This window comes from Oreochromis niloticus, linkage group LG17 (genome assembly GCF_001858045.2).
Source record: "Oreochromis niloticus isolate F11D_XX linkage group LG17, O_niloticus_UMD_NMBU, whole genome shotgun sequence".
In the NCBI taxonomy this organism is placed as follows: domain Eukaryota; kingdom Metazoa; phylum Chordata; class Actinopteri; order Cichliformes; family Cichlidae; genus Oreochromis; species Oreochromis niloticus.
Window position 1 is genome coordinate 21,349,853 of NC_031981.2, and position 22,361 is coordinate 21,372,213.

The following is a 22,361-nucleotide window of genomic DNA, read 5'->3' on the forward strand; positions in this document are numbered from 1 at the left end:
AACCATACAACTTTAGCTTAACTTCCTTACTAACCCTTTTCCTTGTAAAGAACATTGTCTTGGTCTTATCCACTGAAAATTTAAAACCCCACTTATACAACCACTCTTCAACTTTCCCAATTGCTCCCTGCAGTTTCTTCACAATAAAGTCAACATTTTTCCCTCTCTTCCATATTGCCCCATCATCATCAAAAAGCGAACACCCCATTCCACCCTATATGTCATCAAACACATCATTTATCATTAAAGAAAATAACAATGGGCTCACTATGCTTCCTTGAGGTGTACCGTTTTCTACCAAAAACCTTTCAGAATAAACCTTCCCAATCTTCACTTGAATTTGTCTTCCCTTTAAAAAAATCCATTATCCACCTGTACATCCTCCCCCTAATACCCAATTTACAGAGTTTAATTAGTAGGCCTTCTCTCCACATCATATCATAGGCTTTCTCTATATCAAAAAAACCACTGCAACTACACTTTCTTTGTTTATTTGTGCCTTTCTAACTTCATGTTCCAAACACAACACTGGATCCATGGTATTCCTCCCTCTTCTAAACCCACTTTGATGTTTAGAGATAAATCCTCTAGTTTCTAAATAGTACGTTAACCTTCCATTTATCATACGCTCCATTACTTTACAAATATGCGAGGTCAAAGCTATAGGTCTAAAATTTCCTGGATTTGTGTCATCATTTCCTGGTTTCCATATGGGTACCACCACAGCTTCCTTCCAGCTTTTCGGCAGCTTCCCACCCTCCCAAACCCTATTATATATTATATATATTATCTCTTTACCTGACTCACTAAGATGGTTTAACATGATATAACACACCTGATCTTTTCCTGGTCCAGATATTTTTGATTTCTGGAGCACTCGATGCAGTTCTGACTTCATAAAAGGAATATTCAATAGATCATCTGAATCTTCTACCATATCCAATAAATCTCTATTCTCTGTGACTGTCAATTCTCTTCCTCTTCGCCCTTCTTCACTAACATTGCCTGAACTATGGATTTTGACAAACGCTTTTGCCAACATGTTAACCTTTTCCTCATCTTTAACCGCTGTTACTTCTCCATCCCTCAGAATTGGATACCCATACTCCCTTTTTACGCCATTCATCCTTCTAATCATTGAGCAAACACTGTGTATTTTAGTCTCCCTCCCAACTGAGTTACAAAAACCTCTCCAGAAATCCCTCTTTGCTTTTTTAACGGTTTGTCTTACTTTAGCTTGTAACTTTCTGTATCCAACAAGATTCTGAAAATTGTGATTCCTCTTTAAAATCTTAAAAGCCTTATTTTGATGTTTAATCACTTCCTCACACTCCTTTGTCCACCAAGGTACAATCCTCTTTTCCCTTTTCCCTTCCTTCTTCTTTATTGCCCTACCTGCCGCCTCTAATACTGCCTTACAAATAGAATCATTTAAATCATCCACCTCAACATTCATATTGATCCTTTGCATTTCTTGATCACTAATTAATCTGAATGTATCCCAATTAGCACCACCGAAACACCACTTCTTGACACCTATCATATCTTGTTTCTCAACCCCCAGCTCTACCTCAATCATAATAGGATAATGGTCACTCCCTACAGTAGTCTCTTTTAATATCTCCCATGAACAAATGCCTGCCAATGAGTCCGACACTAATGTAAGATCAATTGCTGATTTGACCCCTGTTCTAACATTTACCCTAGTCCCACCTCCATCATTCAAACATACATAATTCTTTACCTCCATCAATTCCTCAATCACCGCCCCATTCCAATCATTACTCTTACCCCACAATGTGCTGTGTGCATTAAAGTCCCCACACCAGATTACTCTGCCCCTTAAATCAAGTTCCTCCACTGCTAATAATTTGTTAGCTGGATTATAAAAATTTACCACTCTGCTGCCAGTTCCTCCCCATATTTCAAGAATGAGAAATTCTAACTGCCTTCCTGTAGCTACAACTCTATATTGGATCCCTTGTTTCACAAACGTTACACATCCTCCAGCATTACCCTCCTTCCTATCCCTCCGGACACTATCATAACCTTTAATAACAAAATCCAAAGACGGTTTAAGCCATGACTCCTGTACACAGATTATTTCTGGAGGTTTTTCTACATTTTCTAATGAATCCCTTTAACTCTTGACCATTAGCTATCAAACTTCTGATATGTTCCAAAGAAATATCTTTAATGCCAAAAAACCTCTCCGCTCCTTTAACAATGATCTAAATTTTCTCTGTTTTGTGTTTGACTTGGTTGGTGCAATTTATAACATAGGCAATGAACAAAATCATCTTCTCAACTGTCAGGCCTGGGTTAGTTCCATGCGGTTGCACCAGTTCTGACTGGACTCTTCCTGTTCCGTCCTTCACTGTCTGAACCCTCCTGACAGCCTCTGCATAACTTGTGTTATGAGCTACTTTAACTTGCTCGACCTCCATGGCCTTCTTCCTTACCTCACACCCCCCATAACTTACCCTGTGCTGCCCCCCACAGTTACTGCATTTCTCCTGTACATTAAGGACGCTGTGATAGCCTGTCAAAGACGTTGATTAGCTGCGTATATACAAATGTGAATTGCGTGATTGGCTGGACTATGGGATAAGGTGGCATCGTTCTAATCTCATACAGGAGCAGCCAGTCACTTACTGACTAACACTGCAAAACAGAATTGTTAAAGTTTTACTTTCAATTCAGGTTAGATTTCTTTTTTGTGCACAGAGACCGTGCCAGCAGTGCGCAATTGCGCACACGCGCAGCTTAGAGGGAACATTGCCTCAGAGTAAGTAAGTAAGTAAAGTTTATTTATTAAGCGCTTTTCATAGACAGGTAGTCACAAAGCGCTGCACACAGAGATTAAAATAAACAGTACGATAAATAGCAAAATGCACAATATACACAATATATATATACCTCCTGATTTAAGAAATATCTCTACCTTCTCTCTCTTTAAGTCCCAACTCAAAACCCACTTGTTCAAAATAGCTTATCCCACATAACCTCTCCATTCGGCTATTTTAAATTTGTTTATGTTTTATGATTGTGTAAACTCTTTGCTTTCATGTTGCTTTTTACTCTACTGTGTACAGTGACCTTGAGTGTTTTGAAAGGCGCTTTCAAATAAAATGTATTATTATTATTATTAATATAGAGTTTAAATGTCAATTAAAAATATAAAAATGTAAAAAAGCATTGGTCAACAGAAAGCTTGTTTAAACAGTAAAGTTTTTAACTGTTTTTTAAAGGATTCAGAGTGTCACTATCCTGGGCTTTTTGACCCAGCGTTTTGAGTTTTAGTTTATTTTGATCTTTATGGTTTATGTTTAAGTCCTTTAGTTTTTCTAACTTCATTTCTGTTATGCCTAGGTTGCTGTTATAGTTCTTTCTTATTAGATTCCCCTTGTGTCTTCAACCCCTGTGTTAAGTCGCCCTCGCCCTTGATGTGTTTCATGTCTGCGTGTCTTGTGTTGTCAAGTTCTTCTTGTCATGTCTGCATCTCATTATGTTTCCTGTTTTATTTTGAAAAGATTTGTGTTTCTACGTTCAGATGTGTTTAGTTTTACTCTCCCCCTCTTCATTTCTCGGAGGAGGAAGTATTGTGGCAAGGAAAAGAAGTTTTGAAATTATGTGTGATTTTACAATATTAATACGTGTTTTATAATTTGTATCTTTATTTTCCCATTTCATGTTTCCCCATGTGTTTCCACTTCCCCTGATCACCTCATGTGGCTACCGATCATGGTGTGACAGTTTGAACAGCACAAATCTGATATTTTCAAATCCGACCTAGGTCACTTTCGTATGTGGTACTGAAGTCCGAAACAAGTCTTTATATTAAGGGCCATCAGTCGAACAATAATGTTTGGTCTGGGTCTAAACAGAGGGCATTGTGTGTGACGTCGTCTTTTGCGCATGTGGGCCGCTTGAGGGCCGTGAACGGTTCACACTGGACCGCGTTTGCTGTCACATTTTATTTGTAGTGTGAACAACCAGACAAAAAAATTGGATTTGATCCAAAAATCGGAATAGAGCATTAAGACCTGCAGTGCATAGCCTTAGGCTACATTCACCAAACAGTATTGTTTGACTGATGGCCCTTAATATAAATTTCGGACTTTACGTTTCCCAATTTTGCTTTAAGGTATAAAGTTATTGTGTTTTTAACATATGGCCTAATAATGATCCTTACTGCTGTTTTAGAGAGGAGCGGTGCTTCAAAGGATAGTTGCAGATTTCTGTCAGAATTTGCAGATTATACAGTACAAATAAAATGTTCACGTTTCTCCAACGTTGTCTTCCCAACAGTTTCACTAACATCTACACTGGATGGCCAGGAAGCGTTCTCGATGTCTTCTCGGGCGCTTCTCCGGCGCTGATAATTGGCGTCTGTCTTGTGTCAGTGGCATAAAAGACGGATTTAATGCGACATGTACATTCAAACAGCAGTCGCTTTCTAAAACATCAAATATGTATCGGATTCAGTACCACATAGGAAAGTGACCCAGATCGGATTTGAAAATATCGTATTTGTGACGTTCACACTGTCATACCATGATCGGATATGGGTCGCATAGGGTCAGAAAAGTCGGATTTGATGCGCTGTCGCCTGCAGTGTGAACGTGTGTGTTTCCAGTCATTCGTGGTCAGGTCGTCTGTCAAGTTCAAGTCACTTTTCCAGGTTTTATCCATGCCAGGTCCCACGTTCAAGGTTTCTTCATGTTTCAATCTTAGTTCAGGTTTAGATTATTGTTTAGTTTCATCTTTTCCTTTTGTTTTTTTTATTTTTTTATTTTTTTTTTGCCAACCTTAATAAATGGCTCGCTTGCCACACTCAAGTTTTGTTTTGTCTCTTTGTGTGTTGCTCTTGGGTCCACCTCCTCGATTTACACAGTCAGCACAGAATTTACACTAGCGTCTCGTCTGAGGTCTCAGCTTCTGTGTCACAGAGGTCTCGTCTCAGCCTCTCTGTGTAAATGTGTTCAGGATCTATTCTGGATTCACCTCATTTCCAGAAGTTTTGAATTTGTATTCATGTTTGTTTTGTATTAATTTGTAGCCAAAAAAGCAACATTTTGGGGATATTTATGGGCTCAAATTGTGGTCATAAATATTTTGTACTTGTAAATCAAATGCATATTTGTGAACTGAGTTTTGTGACCTTGTAAACCAAAATGTCTGAAAATTTTATGTTTGTGCATCTATAGATGAGAATTTGTGTGTGTATAAAAAAGATTTGTGTTTGTAAAAAATATTTACACAAGTTACATTTTTTTTGTTAAGGTCTGGTTACAGATACAAAGCAAAAAACTATGTGTAAAACTCTGGTTTCTCAGGTTTCCTGGCTGTGTGTGGATTTCAACTTACAGTACGAATTTTGACCCAATTTTTCTTCCTTTCAGCTGATTGGCCAATGTCATGTCAATCACAAATTTAACAATCCAATCAGAGAACAGATGGGTTTCTGTCACACTTCACAGATTGTGTTAATTATTGCACATCAACAGCTAAGCTGTGTGTCTCTGTGTTAATATTGTTTCTCTTTATGGTATGTATTTGGTCACTTTACTTTTGCTGCACTCTGGCACCTTTTTGCATTAAGGCATGAAGAGGAACAGTCTGTGACAGAAACCTGAAACCTGGCAGCCTCTCCCTTATCACGTTCCCAGTCAGGCTCCTTCCTGGTTTCCATGTATTCACTGACTGCAGTTCCATCATAAGGTCCAGCTTACTGTTTGGCTGACATGTGGTAAGGAGATGAGGAGCCAGTTTCCACAGTTCCAGCTGACCATAAATTCATTCATAAAATGACACTTGTTCACAGCAGCAGATTTATCTCAAATTATGAACAACTCTTTTAAAGACAACTTACTTCTGGAGCTTTTCTGCAGAACAATTAGAATAGAATAGAACAGAATAGAATAAACCTTTATTATCTCTTATAGCAAGAGCAATATAGACATAAAGTAGTCTTATATATATAAGCAACCGAAATTCGTATGCATAAATAAAAATGTACAGAGATATGTATAAAATCTACAGTGATATGTACACAAGTGTGTGTGGGGATGTATGAATACTCCTGGTGAAATATACAGTGTGCAAACAAGATGCAAATGAGTAGCAGCAATTAAAAACATATGATATGTCAATTAAACCAGTGATGAGTAAAATAACCATGTTAAACTGTGTTATAGAGTCTAACAGCTACTGGTAAGAATGACCTGTGGTAGCGCTCTTTCCTAAACTGTGGGTGTAAAAGTCTATTGCTGAATGAGCTGCTCAGTGCTCAAACAGTGTCATGCAGGGGGTGGGAGGTGTTGTCTATGATGGATGTTAGCTTAGATAACATGCTCTCCTCCCCAACCTGCTCAATGGACTAAAGCGGACAGTCCAGGACAGAGCTGGCCCTCTTGACCAGTTTATTAAGTTTCCCCCTGTCCTTCTCTGCCATTCCACCACTCCAGCAGACCCCGTTTTTTTTTCTTCTAGTCACTGAACTTCATTTACTGCAAGTGCTGAAAAGTTTCTTCTTCCTTTGTCCTCCATCAGTCTGTTTTATCCATCCTTTTTAAAGTTACTGCAGTACAGCAACCGTAATATGTACAGTGGGCGTGCATATGGGCATAGACCTCTCTCATCAGACAGTGCTCACTATCACAACCATACGTACCTAAATGCACCACATTTGAATCCCTATACATCCTCACAGGTGATATTACAACACTAACATTAATATATTTCATATTCATGAAGTTTTGCTTGTATACTCCTTCATTTTTTTTAATTTAGTCTAATCACTGATTCTAATTTTTTCTTGTACACATTATTTCAAGTTTGTCATAGGGGGACACAAATATAACCCTGTCCTGATTAAAGAATGGTCATTGCACATGCAGGGTGCCCACATGAGATATAAAGAGAACATTAACTGCAGTTCTCCATCATGCCACAGGGTGACACTACAACATAAAGAACCATAGTGATAAGCACACACTTTGCACTAGTTGACAGCCAACTAAGCTGCCTCTCCACTGTATACATGGCTGTAAATGCTGTTGTGTAAATGTCCTAAGCAGACATGATCTGTAGTTTCTGATCTGTAGTTTCGAGTTTCTGCAATTCTGGCTGCAGAATATGTGTGAATAAAAGGATGAAATAAAATACAGATTGGGGAGGTGTGTGAGTGTGAAACACAGGACTCGCTGTGTGTAGAAGGACAGAACAGTTCAAATACACTAATCATCCAGAGGGACACACAGGGGTGATGCTGCACTCTACATAATGTCTGACAGTGGAGTTGTTCACAGAGCAGTTCGCTTTGCAGCACTGACAATCATCTGCACATCGTCTCATTCATCTGTCAGACACTGCAGAATGAGTCCTTCCACTATAACAGAACTGATATGTGAATCAAGTGTTTCCATGGGGACTCTTCATCAGCCGTCAGTCAGTAAGACAGCACATCCAGTACAGAGAACAGGAGAGGAGTCGGGGAGGAGCTGTGTAGTGTAGCCAGCTTCCTTTCAGCTCTCATATCAACATGTTGGACTGAACTTGGTGAGCTGGAAGCTCACACTTGCAGAGATTTTTAGCCTCAAACCTGCAGATGTCATTCAAGTCCACAGTGGAAATAAACCTCTGAGACTCCTGAAACACTTTAGTGATGGATTATCTATCTTCACCTGAAAGAAACAGCTTCTGTGAGGTGATGACTCCTCTGTCAGTCACTGCTGGATGAAGCTCTGCTTTCCACTCAACCTCCCAGTAACATGGCCCAGTCAGAACATTGCTACTTCAACATCATCAAGACACAGCTTATCCTCTCTTGGCACACACGCTGTCTTGTTTACCAAAATGACTTCACTCTGCAGAAAAAACAACATATTTTCTAACTGATTGTTTACAGATATTAACAGTCATCATCATCATCACCTGTCAGTCAGTGATGCAGAATGTCCAATATGAAGATCTGCAGGGACTTGATTCCTGTTCAGAGCAAGAGTGGACCATTTCCTCTTGTTCCACTGAAACAGTCTTCATATGTTCATAATAGGGCTGTCAACATTAATGTGGATTAATCCGTCATCATGATTAACGTGATTAAAATGTTTAATGCAATTAACCCATCTGGAGCAGCGGTCCCCAACCTTTTTTGCCTCACGGACCGGTTTCTGCCCGACAATATTTTCACGGACCGGCCTTTAAGGTGTCGCGGATAAATACAACAAAATAAAACTAGTACCGGTACTGAAAAAAAGAAGATTTATTCATAACACACGTGAAAAGACCCAGGAAAACCGAGTTAACGATAAAAACGATAACAAAATAATGCTGAAAACCGATAAAAACCCTGAAAACCATACATTTCACACCTGAGCCTGAACTCTCGCGGCTCGATACCAAATGTCTCACAGACCGGTACCAGTTCGCTGATCTGGAGCACAGAATAACTCAAAATCCCTGAAATGTCTCTGTCAACGCATTTCTCCAAAGTTTGTCCTTTCTGCACTCAGATGGATTAAATGCGTTAAAATTTTAATCTTGTTAATCGTGATGACGCATTAACGTTGACAGCCCTAGTTTGTAAACATATCTGATTCTGAAATATCAGCTGACTAATAAACACGGATGCTAATAAACAAGCACTGACAGGACAGATGTATAAATATGTTTCCTGGAACTTGGCAGAACTTGTGCTCTCTATGAGTATTAAATGGTTGCTAAATGCACTTTTGGTTCTCTGAAATAAGAGCCACTGATTTGCAGGCTTTAGTCAGAGGGATTCCAGAACTGTGACAGAGATGAAACTGACAGGTTGTATAGTGTTGAAAGAACAAGCAATGGCTTAGACATGTGCAGAGGATAGTGGATATACTGGAGGCTGCAGGTTTGCAGGAAACACTGGGTCTTTGCTTTCATATAACTCTGTTTAGGAAAATATTACTGTAAGCACCACTCCAACCTTGTACTGACCTCAGATCCTAAGATCCAGTCTACATTGTGGACTCTTCAGAAGCTCAAACAGGTGCTGCACATCTGAATTCTGCAACTTGTTGTAGCTCAGGTCAAGATGTTTCATATGAAAGGGGTTGGACGTGAGAGCAGACACCAGAGCAGCACAGCTGATCACTGACAAATCGCAACGATACAATCTAAATAAAAAGTAAAACATATAAAATCATTTATAATGCAATCAGATCTCCTGAGTTTTTAAATACGCATCTATAACCTGTACGCCCAGTTGTAAGTGGCTATTGTATAAGAATCCTCCCAAAACTCTGTAATTATTAAATTACTAAATGTATGGTGCATAGATAAATGAATAAAATGTACAGTGGCTTGCAAAAGTATTCGGCAGTTTTCAGATCTTTGTTGTAAGCAGAAACACACTGTGTATTATTCAAGAACTACTTTACTTCTATTACTGCATATTATTTCATGTTATTGTAAAAAGAAAGTGCACCTCTTGGTTCCAAGGTTTTATCTACTATTAGAACATAATTTTAAAAAATCTGGTCTTTAAAAGGTCTTAATAATAGTTTAATACAACCTTAGATGTAGAAAAAGCAATGTGTCATTGTTTATTTAAAGAAAGCTAAGCCAAAATAGTAAAAGCAGCGAGTGGAGAAACTAAGGGTGTTTTCACACCTGTGGTGTTTAATTCATTTATATTGAACTGGTTTGTTTCCTCCCTTCGCAATTCTTCATGTTCTCTGTTGGTCTCTGTTGGTCCAGACACAAAACTAAAGTTGGGGTAGGAGCAACTTTAGCTGCTCCTACCCCAAACACCACTGGCCAATACAGTTCCATACTTGTCCGTATCAGTTTGTGATTTGATTTATTTTCACACAGAGAAAAATCCAAGTGAAATCCATACAAGTTAAAATGTGTCACTACAAACCACGTGAGAATGTTCACTCCACTTACAGTGGCTTGCAAAAGTATTCGGCCCCCTTGAACTTTCCCACATTTTGTCACATTACAGCCACAAACATAAATCAATTTTATTGGAATTCCACATGAAAGACCAATACAAAGTGGTGTACACGTGAGAAGTGGAACGAAAATCATACATGATTCCAAATTGAGAAATTTAAAGCAGGCTTAGGCTACAAAAAGATTTCCCAAGCCTTGAACATCCCACAGAGCACTGTTCATGTGATCATTCAGAAATGGAAGGAGTATGGCACAACTGTAAACCTACCAAGACAAGGCCGTTCACCTAAACTCACAGGCCGAACAAGGAGAGCGCTGATCAGAAATGCAGCCAAGAGGCCCATGGTGACTCTGGACGAGCTGCAGAGATCTACAGCTCAGGTGGGGGAATCTGTCCATAGGACAACTATTAGTCGTGCACTGCACAAAGTTGGCCTTTATGGAAGAGTGGCAAGAAGAAAGAAACCATAAGAAGTCCTGTTTGCAGTTTGCCACAAGCCATGCGGGGGACACAGCAAACATGTGGAAGAAGGTGCTCTGGTCAGATGAGACCAAAATGGAACTTTTTGGCCAAAATGCAAAACGCTATGTGTGGCGGAAAACTACCACTGCACATCACTCTGAACACACCATCCCCACTGTCAAATATGGTGGTGGCAGCATCATGCTCTGGGGGTGCTTCTCTTCAGCAGGGACAGGGAAGCTGGTCAGAGTTGATGGGAGGATGGATGGAGCCAAATACAGGATAATCTTGGAAGGAAACCTCTTGGAGTCTGCAAAAGACTTGAGACTGGGGCAGAGGTTCACCTTCCAGCAGGACAACGACCCTAAACATAAAGCCAGGGCAACAATGGAACGGTTTAAAACAAAACATATCCATGTGTTAGAATGGCCCAGTCAAAGTCCAGATCTAAATCCAATCGAGAATCTGTGGCAAGATCTGAAAACTGCTGTTCACAAACGCTGTCCATCTAATCTGACTGAGCTGGAGCTGTTTTGCAAAGAAGAATGGGCAAGGATTTCAGTCTGTAGATGTGCAAAGCTGGTAGAGACATACCCTAAAAGACTGGCAGCTGGAATTGCAGCAAAAGGTGGTTCTACAAAGTATTGACTCAGGGGGCTGAATAATTACGCACACCCCACTTTTCATTTATTTATTTGTAAAAAATGTTTGGAATCATGTATGATTTTCGTTCCACTTCTCACGTGTACACCACTTTGTATTGGTCTTTCACGTGGAATTTCAATAAAATTGATTCATGTTTGTGGCTGTAATGTGACAAAATGTGGAAAAATTCAAGGGGGCCGAATACTTTTGCAAGCCACTGTATATCTATCTAGAAGCAGATGACACTAATCAGCTGGTTAAACTACAAGCACGGCCTTTAAGACCGGAGCTTTAAAATAAAACGAAAAAACTGAGATTCTATTTCTAACTTCGCTTGGTGTTTCACTATGTGAATCGCTTTGGCATGACCAACTATGGAAGCTTCCCAAAATGTGGGAAAGTTCAAGGGGGCCGAATACTTTTGCAAGCCACTGTAAGTGGAGTGAACATTCTCATGTGGTTTGTAGTGACACATTTTGACTTGTATGGATTTCACTTGGATTTTTCTCTGTGTGAAAATAAATCAAATCATAAACTGATACGGACAAGTATGAAACCAGCTTCCAGTTTGGATTCAGGAGACAGACACTATCTCTACTTTTAAGATTAGGCTTAAAACTTTCCTTTGTGCTAAAGCATATAGTTAGGGCTGGATCAGGTGACCCCGAACCCTCCCTTACTTATGCTGCAATAGGTGTAGACTGCTGGGGGAGACCCATGATGCATTGTGTATTTCTTTGTCAGTCACCTTTCTCATTCACTATGTGTTAATAGACCTCTCTTCATTGAATCAGAATACTTTATTGATCCCTAGGGGAAATTATTTCATACAAGAATCATACTTGTTATTAATCTCTGGCTGTATTCTACAGCATTTCTTTTATCCTGTCTTCCTTCTCTCACCCCAACCGGTCGCAGCAGATGGCCGCCCCTCCCTGAGCCTGGTTTTGCAGTAGGTTTCTTCCTCTTAAAAGGGAGTTTTTCCTTTCCACTGTTGCTAAAGTGCTTGCTCATAGGGGGGGGGCCATATGATTGCTGTTTTTTTAAAATGTATTTTTGTTCGTGTGATTTGGTGCTGTATAAATAAAATTGAATTGAACTGAAGCATAAACAAACTATAGGTGTGAAAACACTATGTTATCACTGCTGACGTAAAATTTAAGAGCAGAAGTCACGCTTCTAATCAAATGCACTTGATTAACTGATTATCAGTTTGTGGTGTCATGAAGTATTGTGTTTCAAGTTTTGGACCCAGTATATAGGACACAGAGGACACAGTTCAAATACATAGGCAGCTGTATTGCTGGAACTCAAAGGAACAAAATACCAAAACACAAAACCGGGGCAAGGCTAGAGCCAAGGAACTTCGAACACACAAGGCACACAGCATGAAGGAGGACACGACAATAAACAGAGGGAGACACGAGATAATGAGGGAGGATGAAATAGGTGGGAGGATAATTGGGATCAATCACAAGACACTGGAAGTAAAGCTGAATTTTAAAAAAGGGAAAAAAGACTGTCAAAATAAAACAGGAAATAACTAACATGGAGACACCGACACAACCCTACAAACTTGACAAAAGAACAGAAAGGTAAACAAGCATGGACCAGACTGACTTTACAAATGAGATACTAAGGAAAAAACACAGAGACAAGTCTAGGACAAAAAGGGAACTAGCACCATAAAGCTAGCAAAAAATAAATAAATAAATAAATAAAATAAAAATGGTCAACTCAGCTTTGATTACCATGAAGTTACAAATTTACAGGTCAGTGTGTGTGTGTGTGTGTGTGTGTGTGTGTGTGCTGATCAATAAGTGTAAATTATCAGAAACTATTGTGATGTTACACTGAAGTAAATAAAATAAATGCTAGTATTTCACCGAACATTCTCAAAATACATTAGAATACATTGTGACAAGAAAAGAAATTTTTCAGATCATATATAGGGAGTGAAAGGGTGAGTGAGAGAGAGCTAAGTAAACTGACCTCAGAGTCTCCAATCTGCAGTGTGGACTCTGAAGAAAATCACATAGGTGTTTCACTCCTGAATCTTGCAGTTTGTTGAGACTCAAGTCCAAATATTTCAGATGGGAGGGGTTGGACTTGAGAGCAGACACCAGAGCAGCACAGCTGATGTCTGACAAACTGCAATCCCATAAACTGAATAAAGAATTATTTATAATCCAATCAGATGTGTTTAAGTGTTAAATGTGCATCTCAACATTACTACACGCTGATGAACAAACTTTTCTCTAAAATGACTAGTGACTTGGTCTGTTGTGTTGGTTCTATCATTGTGTATCATCATCATGTCAGACTTCTACACACATCATCTAAATGTCAGTATAGCATTCAATAACCTGTTCATATCAACACAATGTATCGCATGACCTTCTTCTTGTAAACAAACCAGTTGAGTGCATAACCAAGCAGTGAAACAAAGTATTGAAAAAAAAATTCACTCTCTGAGTTACTATGCCTTCACTGCAGCTCAGCAGCAAAACGCTGTGTAAACACCGAGAAAAAAACCATACATAATGGGCCAATTTTGAAGGTATTTCATCTGCTACAGGAACAAGTGGTCTTCAGCTTGTCATTTGTGTGTGTGTGTGCGCGCGCATGTGTGTGTGTGTGTGTCCTGGAATTGCAAAAGTCAATTCAATTATGCACCTATATCCACTAAAATTCAAGTCCTGGACACCCAAACCTAAAGGTTCATATAATTGGGGTTAATTATGGAGCTCCTGGTTCTGTCATGGTTCTGTGATGGGTCCAAATGTATTTGCATTATGCATGCTTCCCTTAGGCAGTATTATTAGAAGGCATAGAATACGTTTGCATTGCTATGTTGAGATGATACTCAACTTTATCTGTCAACAAAGACAGATGAAACACACCAATTAATTAAACTGCAGGAATGTAAAGCTCTAAGGACCTGGATCACCTCAAATTTACTGCTTCTAAATTAAGATAAAACTGTGGTTATTGTATGTGGGCCTAAAAATCATAGGAACATGTTTTCAAGTTTTTCATTCCCACTGCAACAAAATGTGGCAGTGGGGATGAAAAACATATGGTGATGACTCTATGGGTCTTCATATTACAACGTAAAGCAGCTTGAGTTCACTATTGTTGTGATCGGGCACTATGCAAATAAAACAGAATTGAAATTAAATTGAATATTGCCATTCAAATTATTAAAATATCTTCAAAATAAAAACAGTCTTGATGAACTGACCTTAGAGTCTCCAGCCTACAGTTTGCACTCTCTAGACCAGTAAACAGCTGCTTCAAAGCTGAATCAGGGAGTTTGGCTCCACTCAGGTCCAGTTCTGTCAGATGGGAGGGACTGGACTTCAGAGCTGATGCGACAATTTCACAGTGACTTTCTGAGAGTTCACAGCTAGAAAGCCTGTGATGGCAAATATATCACCACAAAGGTTATAAAGTGGACAAATGATATTTCCTGCATTTGATGAGAAACACTTGAAAACGTCCAGCTTCATCTACATAAGTGGAACATTTAGAGTCTGTTGTCCAAACAGTATAGAAATTAAACTAAAATTAAACTAACTGAACAGCATCAGATTAAATATTAACACATTACTTAAAAAGCAGTTACTTGATCCACTTGTGGTAGCTAACTATAGTTTAAATTTGAAAGACAGACATCCTCTCTACTTTTAAAATTAGCCATTAAAATATACTTTTTGCATTGCAAGGGCTGGATGAGGAGGCTCTGATCCATCACTTTGTTATTCCTCTATCATCTCATGCTGGGAATTTTCCATAATGGACTCTTTTGCAAGTGCCTGGGTATGAGATAGGCCACCATGAACTACTCAAAGATGCAAGTAGGTCAGACAAAGTAGGACTGACAGTGGCAATGTGGCAATTCTAGCAGACAGCAAATCAGACAGAATTACCATGAGAAGCTAGAAAAGTACTGTCAAAAGATCTTGTCAATTTCTGCAGAATGAGTCTTTCTCTCATATAATCAGTACTTTACAACATAAATTTGAGCACCTCTCCAAAAGTTGAATCTGTTCATCTGGACGTAGCGTTTTGTGGGAGAAACGTTTCGTCACTCATCCAAGTGACTTCTTCAGTCTCAGCTGACTGCAGGTTTCCCCAAACCTTATAAACAGTACATTTGCATAATGACTGAAACCAGCCCACTGAAGGAACAATGGGCTGTGAGGTCAGTTCCTTAATCATAATTATGCAAATTCCCATGACCATTGATCAACAATCACTGACCAAAACCCACTGATCAAAGAACACTGATCAATGGCCATGAGTACCATTCACAGAGAGTTGGGGAATGGCTGCAATCACAGCATTGTAAGATGGCGAAAGATGTACCCTTAGGCCCCCTCCTCGATTCAGAGATGGTCTTTCCCTTTTCACGTAAATGGCCTCCTTGACTCCGCGCTCAAACCAGCGTTCCTCCCTGTCCAGGATGTGTACATCCTCATCGTTGAAAGAGTGTCCAGTGGCCTGTAGGTGTAAATAAACTGCAGAGTCCTGGCCTGATGAGGTTGCTCTTCTGTGTTGTGCCATCCGCTTCGCTAGAGGTTGTTTGGTTTCCCCGATGTATAAATCCTGGCAATCCTCCTGGCACTTAACAGCGTACACTATGTTACTCTGTTTGTGTCGGGGGACCCGATCCTTGGGGTGGACCAGTTTTTGGCGCAGCGTATTTTGGGGTTTAAAAGCCACAGAGACCCGGTGTTTAGAAAACATGCGTCTCAACTGTTCCGATACTCCTGACACATATGGGATCACTACAGGTTTTCGCCTGGGCAGCGGTTGTCCTTCTCTCCTGGAACGGCTGGAGCTTTCTTTAGGTGCCTTCCCAGCTTTGACAAAAGTCCAGCTGGGATAACCACATTTACTCAGGGCCTTCTTGATGTGCTGTTCTTCTGCCTCCCTGGCCGCTGTGTCAGTGGGGATGGTGTTCGCTCTGTGTTGTAGCGTCCTGATGACACCCAGTTTGTGCTCCAGTGGATGATGAGAGTCAAACCTTAGATACTGATCCGTATGCGTAGGTTTACGGTACACGTCAGCTGTTAGATGTCCCCCATTACTGATGGAAATCTCACAGTCTAAGAAGGCTAACCTGCCACTTTTCATATCCTCCCTGGTGAATTTGATGTGTCGGTCCACCGAGTTAATGTGATCCGTGAAATGTAGTATGTCCTGAGATTTGATTTTCACCCAGGTGTCATCCACATATCTGAACCAATGGCTTGGTGGTGTTCCAGGGTAGGATAGCAACGCCCTCTTTTCCACTTCTTCCATGTACAAATTGGCCACGATGGGTGAAACTGGGGAGCCCATGGCACACCCATGTTTCTGCCTGTAGAACTGACCCTTGTATGTGAAGTAGGTGGAATGAAGACACAGTTCCAAAAGCAAACACACTTGGTCGATGCTGAGAGTGGTCCTGTAAGATCTTTCGCCATCTTACAATGCTGTGATTGCAGCCATTCCCCAACTCTCTGTGAATGGTACTCATGGCCATTGATCAGTGTTCTTTGATCAGTGGGTTTTGGTCAGTGATTGTTGATCAATGGTCATGGGAATTTGCATAATTATGATTAAGGAACTGACCTCACAGCCCATTGTTCCTTCAGTGGGCTGGTTTCAGTCATTATGCAAATGTACTGTTTATAAGGTTTGGGGAAACCTGCAGTCAGCTGAGACTGAAGAAGTCACTTGGATGAGTGACGAAACGTTTCTCCCACAAAACGCTACGTCCAGATGAACAGATTCAACTTTTGGAGATTTACTTTCCTGGATGATTGAGAATGCATCAAGATAAATTTGAGCACTAACTATTTTTGATGTTTACTATATCTGGTCTTACCGTGCCTTTCTGCAGTTCCTTACAGCTGGAATAAGTCTTCGCCGTCCCTCCTCTGATGTGTTATACTTATTCAGGTCTAGGTCATCCAGAACCTCCTCTGACATCTGCAACATGTAGGCCAGAGCTGAGCAATGGATGTCAGAGAGTTCCTTCTCTGATCTGTTTTCTGACTTCAGGAACTCTTGGATCTCCTGATGTACTGAGAGGTCATTCATCTCCATCAAACAATGAAAGATGTTGATACTTCTATCAGGAGAGATTTTACCACTCTTCATCTTCTTCAGATTATTGATGACTCTCTGGATGATTTCTGGACTGTACTCTGTCTTATTGAGCAGACCTCCTAAGAGTCTCTGGTTGTAGTCTAGTGACAGGCCATGAATAAAGCGGACAAATAGGTCCAGGTGGCCATTCTTACTTTGGAGAGATTTCTGCATGACAGTGGACAGAAAGTCCTCTTGAAAATAGATGGCCATGCCATCATCAAAATCATTGGTAAATAAATCAGGAAAATCATTTCTCAGAAACTTCTCCAGCTCCTCTTCCTTCCTGTTGCTGTAACAGTGGAACATGTAGACAGCAGCCAGAAACTCCTGGATGCTCAGATGAACAAAGCAGTAGACTGGTTTCTGGAAGATCACACACTCTCTTTTGAAGATCTCTGTACAAACTCCTGAGTACACTGAGGCCTCTGTGACATCCAGACCACACTGCTCCAGGTCTTCTTGGTAAAATAGGATGTTTCCTTTCTCAAGATGTTCAAAGGCCAGCCTCCCCAGCTTCAGGAGAACTTCCCTGTCAGCCTCCATCAGCTCCTGTGGACTTGTCTCATGTCCCTCATGGTATTTGTGCTTCTTTCTCTTTGTCTGGACCAGCAGGAAGTGTGAGTACATGTCAGTCAGGGTCTTGGGCAGCTCTCCTCTCTGCTCTGTAGTCAACATGTGCTCCAGAACTGTAGCAGTGATCCAGCAGAAGACTGGGATTCTACACATGATGTGGAGGCTCCTGGATGTCTTCATGTGTGAGATGATTCTGCTGGACAGCTCTTCATCACTGAATCTGCTCATGAAGTACTCCTCCTTCTGGGCGTCAGTGAAGCCTCGTACTTCTGTCACCCGGTCCACACATATCGGAGGGATCTGATTGGCTGCTGCAGGTCGGGAAGTTATCCAGATGAAAGCAGAAGAAAGCAGATTCCCCTCGATGAGGTTTGTCAGCAGCTCGCTGACTGATGACTTCTGTGTGACATCAGACACGAGCTTCCTGTTGGTGAAATCCAATGAAAGTCTGCTTTCATCCAGGCCATCAAAGATGAACAAAAGTTTACAGACAGCGAGCTGCTCTGCTGTGACCTTCTGTAATGTTGGATGGAAAACATGGAGCAGCTCCAGAAGACTGTACTGCTCATCTCTGATCAGGTTCAGTTCCCTGAATGAAAGCAGAATCACTACACTGACATGTTGGTTTTCCAAACCTTCTGCCCAGTCCAGAGTGAACTTCTGCACTGAGAATGTTTTTCCAATGCCGGCAATGCCATTTGTCAGAACCACTCTGATGGGTCTCTGTTGGTCAGCTAAAGCTTTAAAGATGTCCTGGCACCTGATTGGAGTGTCATGGATGGTCTTGGAAGCTGTCTCCAGCTGCCTCACCTCATGTTGGGTATGAACTTCTTCACTCTGTTCCTCTGTGATGTAAAGCTCAGTGTAGATCCTGTTGAGCAGAGTCCCACTTCCTGTTTCATCACTTCCTTCAGTCACATGTTCACATCTCCTCCTTAGACTGATCTTATGTTCATCTAAAACCTCTTGCAGGCCAACATCTGCTAAAAGAAAGAAAAACAATGATGCTAAATAGACAGAAAACTCTTTAATGCCCATCACAATAAGAAGTCCAGGCTTTAGATGTTCAGTCGTACTTTGAGCACAACCTCTCTGACTGGCGGTCTGCACTTTGGACTTGCATCCATACTGTGGACACAAGGAGTCTCTCCCTTGTCTGCAGAACCAGTGTCTACAATTGGTAGAGACTGGATGCTTCAGGATGTCCTGACACAAAGCACAGTAGGATAGTTGCTCCTCCACACTAACATAACTCTTCTCTCTGTGGACATAAAGGAAAAAAGATTCTGACCAGAAAAATACACAGTAAAGTCAGAAATATAGACTTTAAATATAAGTACTCAGTTCAGCAGAAACAGTCTCTTACTGTTTGTCTAAGGTGGCGGGTTCATCACTGAAGTTTGGATTATGCTCTTTGGACCAGTCACTCTTCGCAGACACACAGCTAGATTCTGCAGATGATGTGATGTGTATGTGGTGTTGACCTCTGGAAACACAAACAAAGCATAACCCCCCAAAAACCCTTGTCATTCATGGACATAAAATGTTTTTTGTTGGGGGGTTTTTTCATGGCAGTTTTTGAGACAGTTTTGTGTTTTGCCATGAAACGAGGCTGAGCAGTCAGGCCACTGTGATTAAGAGAGGATTTAAGAAGTGCTCACTTGTAACTTCCTGATAGAATCACATTCAAGAGCACAGACTATTGACTCAAACATAGGCTGCAGTTAGTCCAACTTTTCCAAAATGGCACATCATTACATCCCATTGCCATAAGGGTTGCTTAGCCTCCCAGCACAGTCTCAAGTGTATGAAGGTCCAGCAGACAGGCAATTAATCTAGGAGTAAGTTAAACAGAGCCGTAGAATGTCTTTACCAAACAATTGTCTCTGACCAAAAAATTAGAAACGGACTTCATGAGGGTGACCTGACGGCCTGACATCCTCTAGTGCACAGGTGTCAAACTCCAGGCCTCGAGGGCCGGTGTCCTGCAGGTTTTAGATGTTTCCTTGATCCAACACAGCTGATTTAAATGGCTAAATGGTGAAATAAGCAAGCCTGCCACATAACTTTTCCCTTTATATTTCGGGGTGTCTTTGAATTCAGCCCTCTGTATGTTGATCATTTCCATTTCCATCAAACAATGTTACATCCTTTCATTCCTAACATATTACCCAGTCCAAACCAGTATAGATATCCAGCATCACTCTTTCCCTATTGAGATCTAATGTGTTTTCCAAGTGTTCCTTTTACTGAGCAGTGAGCAGTGTGTACTTCTAGTCAGCAACATCAGCATCTGTTTATCTACAGTTCAGCTTTTGCCATTATATTGTGACCAGTTCTGTTCATCAAGATAACTTCATGGTCTTTGGTGGGTAAACACATTAGATTGCAGCTGGATATAGTAAAGAGCGTCAGTAGGTTTGAATGACTTTGTTTGTTCAATAGAAAAAGGTTAAAAATCAGAAAGTGGGTTAATTTGACACTAGAAAACAGCCTTTAGTTTTGTCTTCCTATGAAATGAATTATCTTCAGTTCGATCTACAGACAGAAAGTATCTCTTACTTAGTGTCTGAGAGTCCAGGTTCAGTGTTGAACACTGGAGGCTGAGCTTTGGACCAGTCACTCTTCATAGATAGACAGCTGGATCCTGGAGACTCTGCTCTGTAATCCTCTTGATGCAGATCCCTCATTTTCAGTGCATCTGAGAGAAACCGGCAACACTGAAAGACAAAAACTTCACACCTGGAACAGGAAGTAAAACACAAACACACTGCAGACAGGAGTCTAGTGTGTAATAAACCAAGCTGACAATTCTCATAAATGAGCAGATCCTTATTTTCTCTTGCAGTCCACGAGACAGCAGACCCCATGTTTATTTTCCTCCACCATGCTCCTGTGTATGTTATGTCACAAGCGCATGTACCAAAATGTGCTACAAGTACAAAGATGTTCAGAATTGAGGCACATCTTTTCGGTCAAAAACAATTGTTTATGGTTATTCTTACATCATATAAATACACAATAACAATTACCTTCTTTCCCTCCTTGAGCTCCATTTCTGTAAAATGAAGTTTGAACTCTAAATACTTTCGCTATTGAGCAGAAAACCACTTCCTGCCATCTCAATTTTCAGGAAATCATATGCATGTATTACTGTACACGAGAACTGTTTATCACCGAACAAAGCCACACAGTTACAGCAAGTCTGCCACACAGAAAATGGATGAATATTTTTCTTGGTTTTATGGAAACTCAGAACCTGTAGAGTTACTTGGAGATTCTGTGATAAGGTTTATTTTTAAATCAAACGCTCTACTTTTTGGTTTTGCTGGGCAACTCAGTCCTGGCCAGACTGAGAGTAGAAATTTACACCACCTACATGGTTTTCTGACATATCATTTGGAGATTTTCTTTGACCCTCACTGACACTGAATCTTTTGTAACAACAACAACAACAACAAAAAAGCAATAATTGAAAAAAATAGGAGTAGAAATGATGTACACTATAGGTAAAATGTCAGCTATTCTGGTGGTTAACATGGAATAAGGTCAGTAAAGTGAAAACTGTTGCAGGTTTTAGCGCTACAGTTGTGGATGTTTATGCTGCTAGCCTAAAGTTCACATGAAGACTACACTTTTGAGTTGAGGGATAATGGTGGGGCACCAACGTTAGCAATAACTGAGTGCGCTTAGAAGAAGGTTACCTGCTCTCTGTGAATCTAATGTGACTAAAAATGTACCTGTTTGGGGATTACATTCAACATTTTCCTAACATGTACAGTTCAGAGACTTCCTGATGAGGAGAATGATCCTTTTTACAAATCTTGTTATAAGTTTACAGTCCTAAACAGCCTGTCACTTATGGAATCTGAGCTGTCTGGGTTAGACTTTAACAACTTGATCAGTGATTGTTCTCCTGTCATGGTGATCTGTCCTCCAAGGCTGAAATGGTTCTGATTCTGGACTGAACTGAAAGACTTTGAGGTCTTCCAGTGGCTTCGGGAAGTTGCGGTTCCTCTTTCCTTTTCTGCATCTGTGGCCACAGCAGCTGAGGGCTGAAGGTTTCCAGTAGAGTTTGAAATCTTCTGGCCTGACAAGCTGGAAATTTATTCCCCTTCGGCGTTTTTGCAGTAAGGCTGAAGCAGCCAAAGGAGTATGTGAGACAGTATACATTCTCTCTGTATGGTGGTTAGATCATTCAGATCTCGTATTGTCAGAACAGTTTTGTCATTTTCTTGTTCTGGCTCGACTGCATGAACATTCCTATCTTGTGGATTCAGATAGGTTTAAATAAGGCTCAAGGAGACAGCTTGACCTATCACAGTCCCCCGCTCAGGGAGTGCGCCTTTCTCTCTGAAAGAGCAGGAAATTCCAGGCCAGGGCTTGGAGCTCTAAATGAATTCATCAGTTTTACCCCCTGAGAAGTTTGACATGCGCACTTCTGTCTTCTCGTAAAAGTCAGCTGGGCACTTGATAAACAGTGCTCTCTGGTGGCCAACTGCCTGCAGTACAAAGATATCCAATGAGAGCGGTTGACAAAGGACACACATTTAAAGCTTCTTATTTCCTTTTTGTTCCTCAGGCTGTTTAAAGA

The 22,361-nt window shown here is 40.7% G+C and overlaps 1 protein-coding gene across 5 annotated transcripts; it reads right to left on the reverse strand.

Moving 5' to 3' along the window:
* Positions 1-5,915: 5,915 nt before the first annotated feature.
* LOC100693306 (protein NLRC3) lies at positions 5,916-20,924 on the reverse strand. Of its 5 annotated transcripts, XM_013266275.3 has the most exons (9): positions 20,800-20,924; positions 20,330-20,487; positions 19,134-19,253; positions 18,844-19,028; positions 16,929-18,750; positions 14,295-14,468; positions 13,043-13,216; positions 8,980-9,158; positions 5,916-7,871 (listed from the first exon to the last, which is right to left on the reverse strand). In XM_013266275.3, the coding sequence occupies exons 1-8, from the start codon at positions 20,821-20,823 to the stop codon at positions 8,981-8,983; spliced, it is 2,835 nt and encodes a 944-aa protein (XP_013121729.2). In that variant the 5' UTR covers positions 20,824-20,924; the 3' UTR covers positions 5,916-7,871; position 8,980. The 5 variants fall into 5 exon arrangements, with proteins under 5 accessions (XP_013121729.2, XP_019202862.1, XP_019202860.1 ...); XM_019347317.2 differs by having other exon boundaries at positions 18,856-19,028; positions 20,330-20,889; XM_019347315.2 differs by having other exon boundaries at positions 20,330-20,889.
* Between the last annotated feature and the right edge of the window lie 1,437 nt (positions 20,925-22,361).

Bases quoted from the DNA above. Each gene is read 5' to 3' on its own strand.
- LOC100693306 (XM_019347315.2), bottom strand. From the start codon at position 20,637: ATGGGGTCTGCTGTCTCGTGGACTGCAAGAGAAAATAAGGATCTGCTC. The intron at 19,029-19,133 runs GTAAGAGACTGT...TTATGTCCACAG, and splicing joins CCCGCCACCTTAGACAAACA to AGAGAAGAGTTATGTTAGTG. The intron at 18,751-18,843 runs GTACGACTGAAC...TCTTTCTTTTAG, and splicing joins TCAGAGAGGTTGTGCTCAAA to CAGATGTTGGCCTGCAAGAG.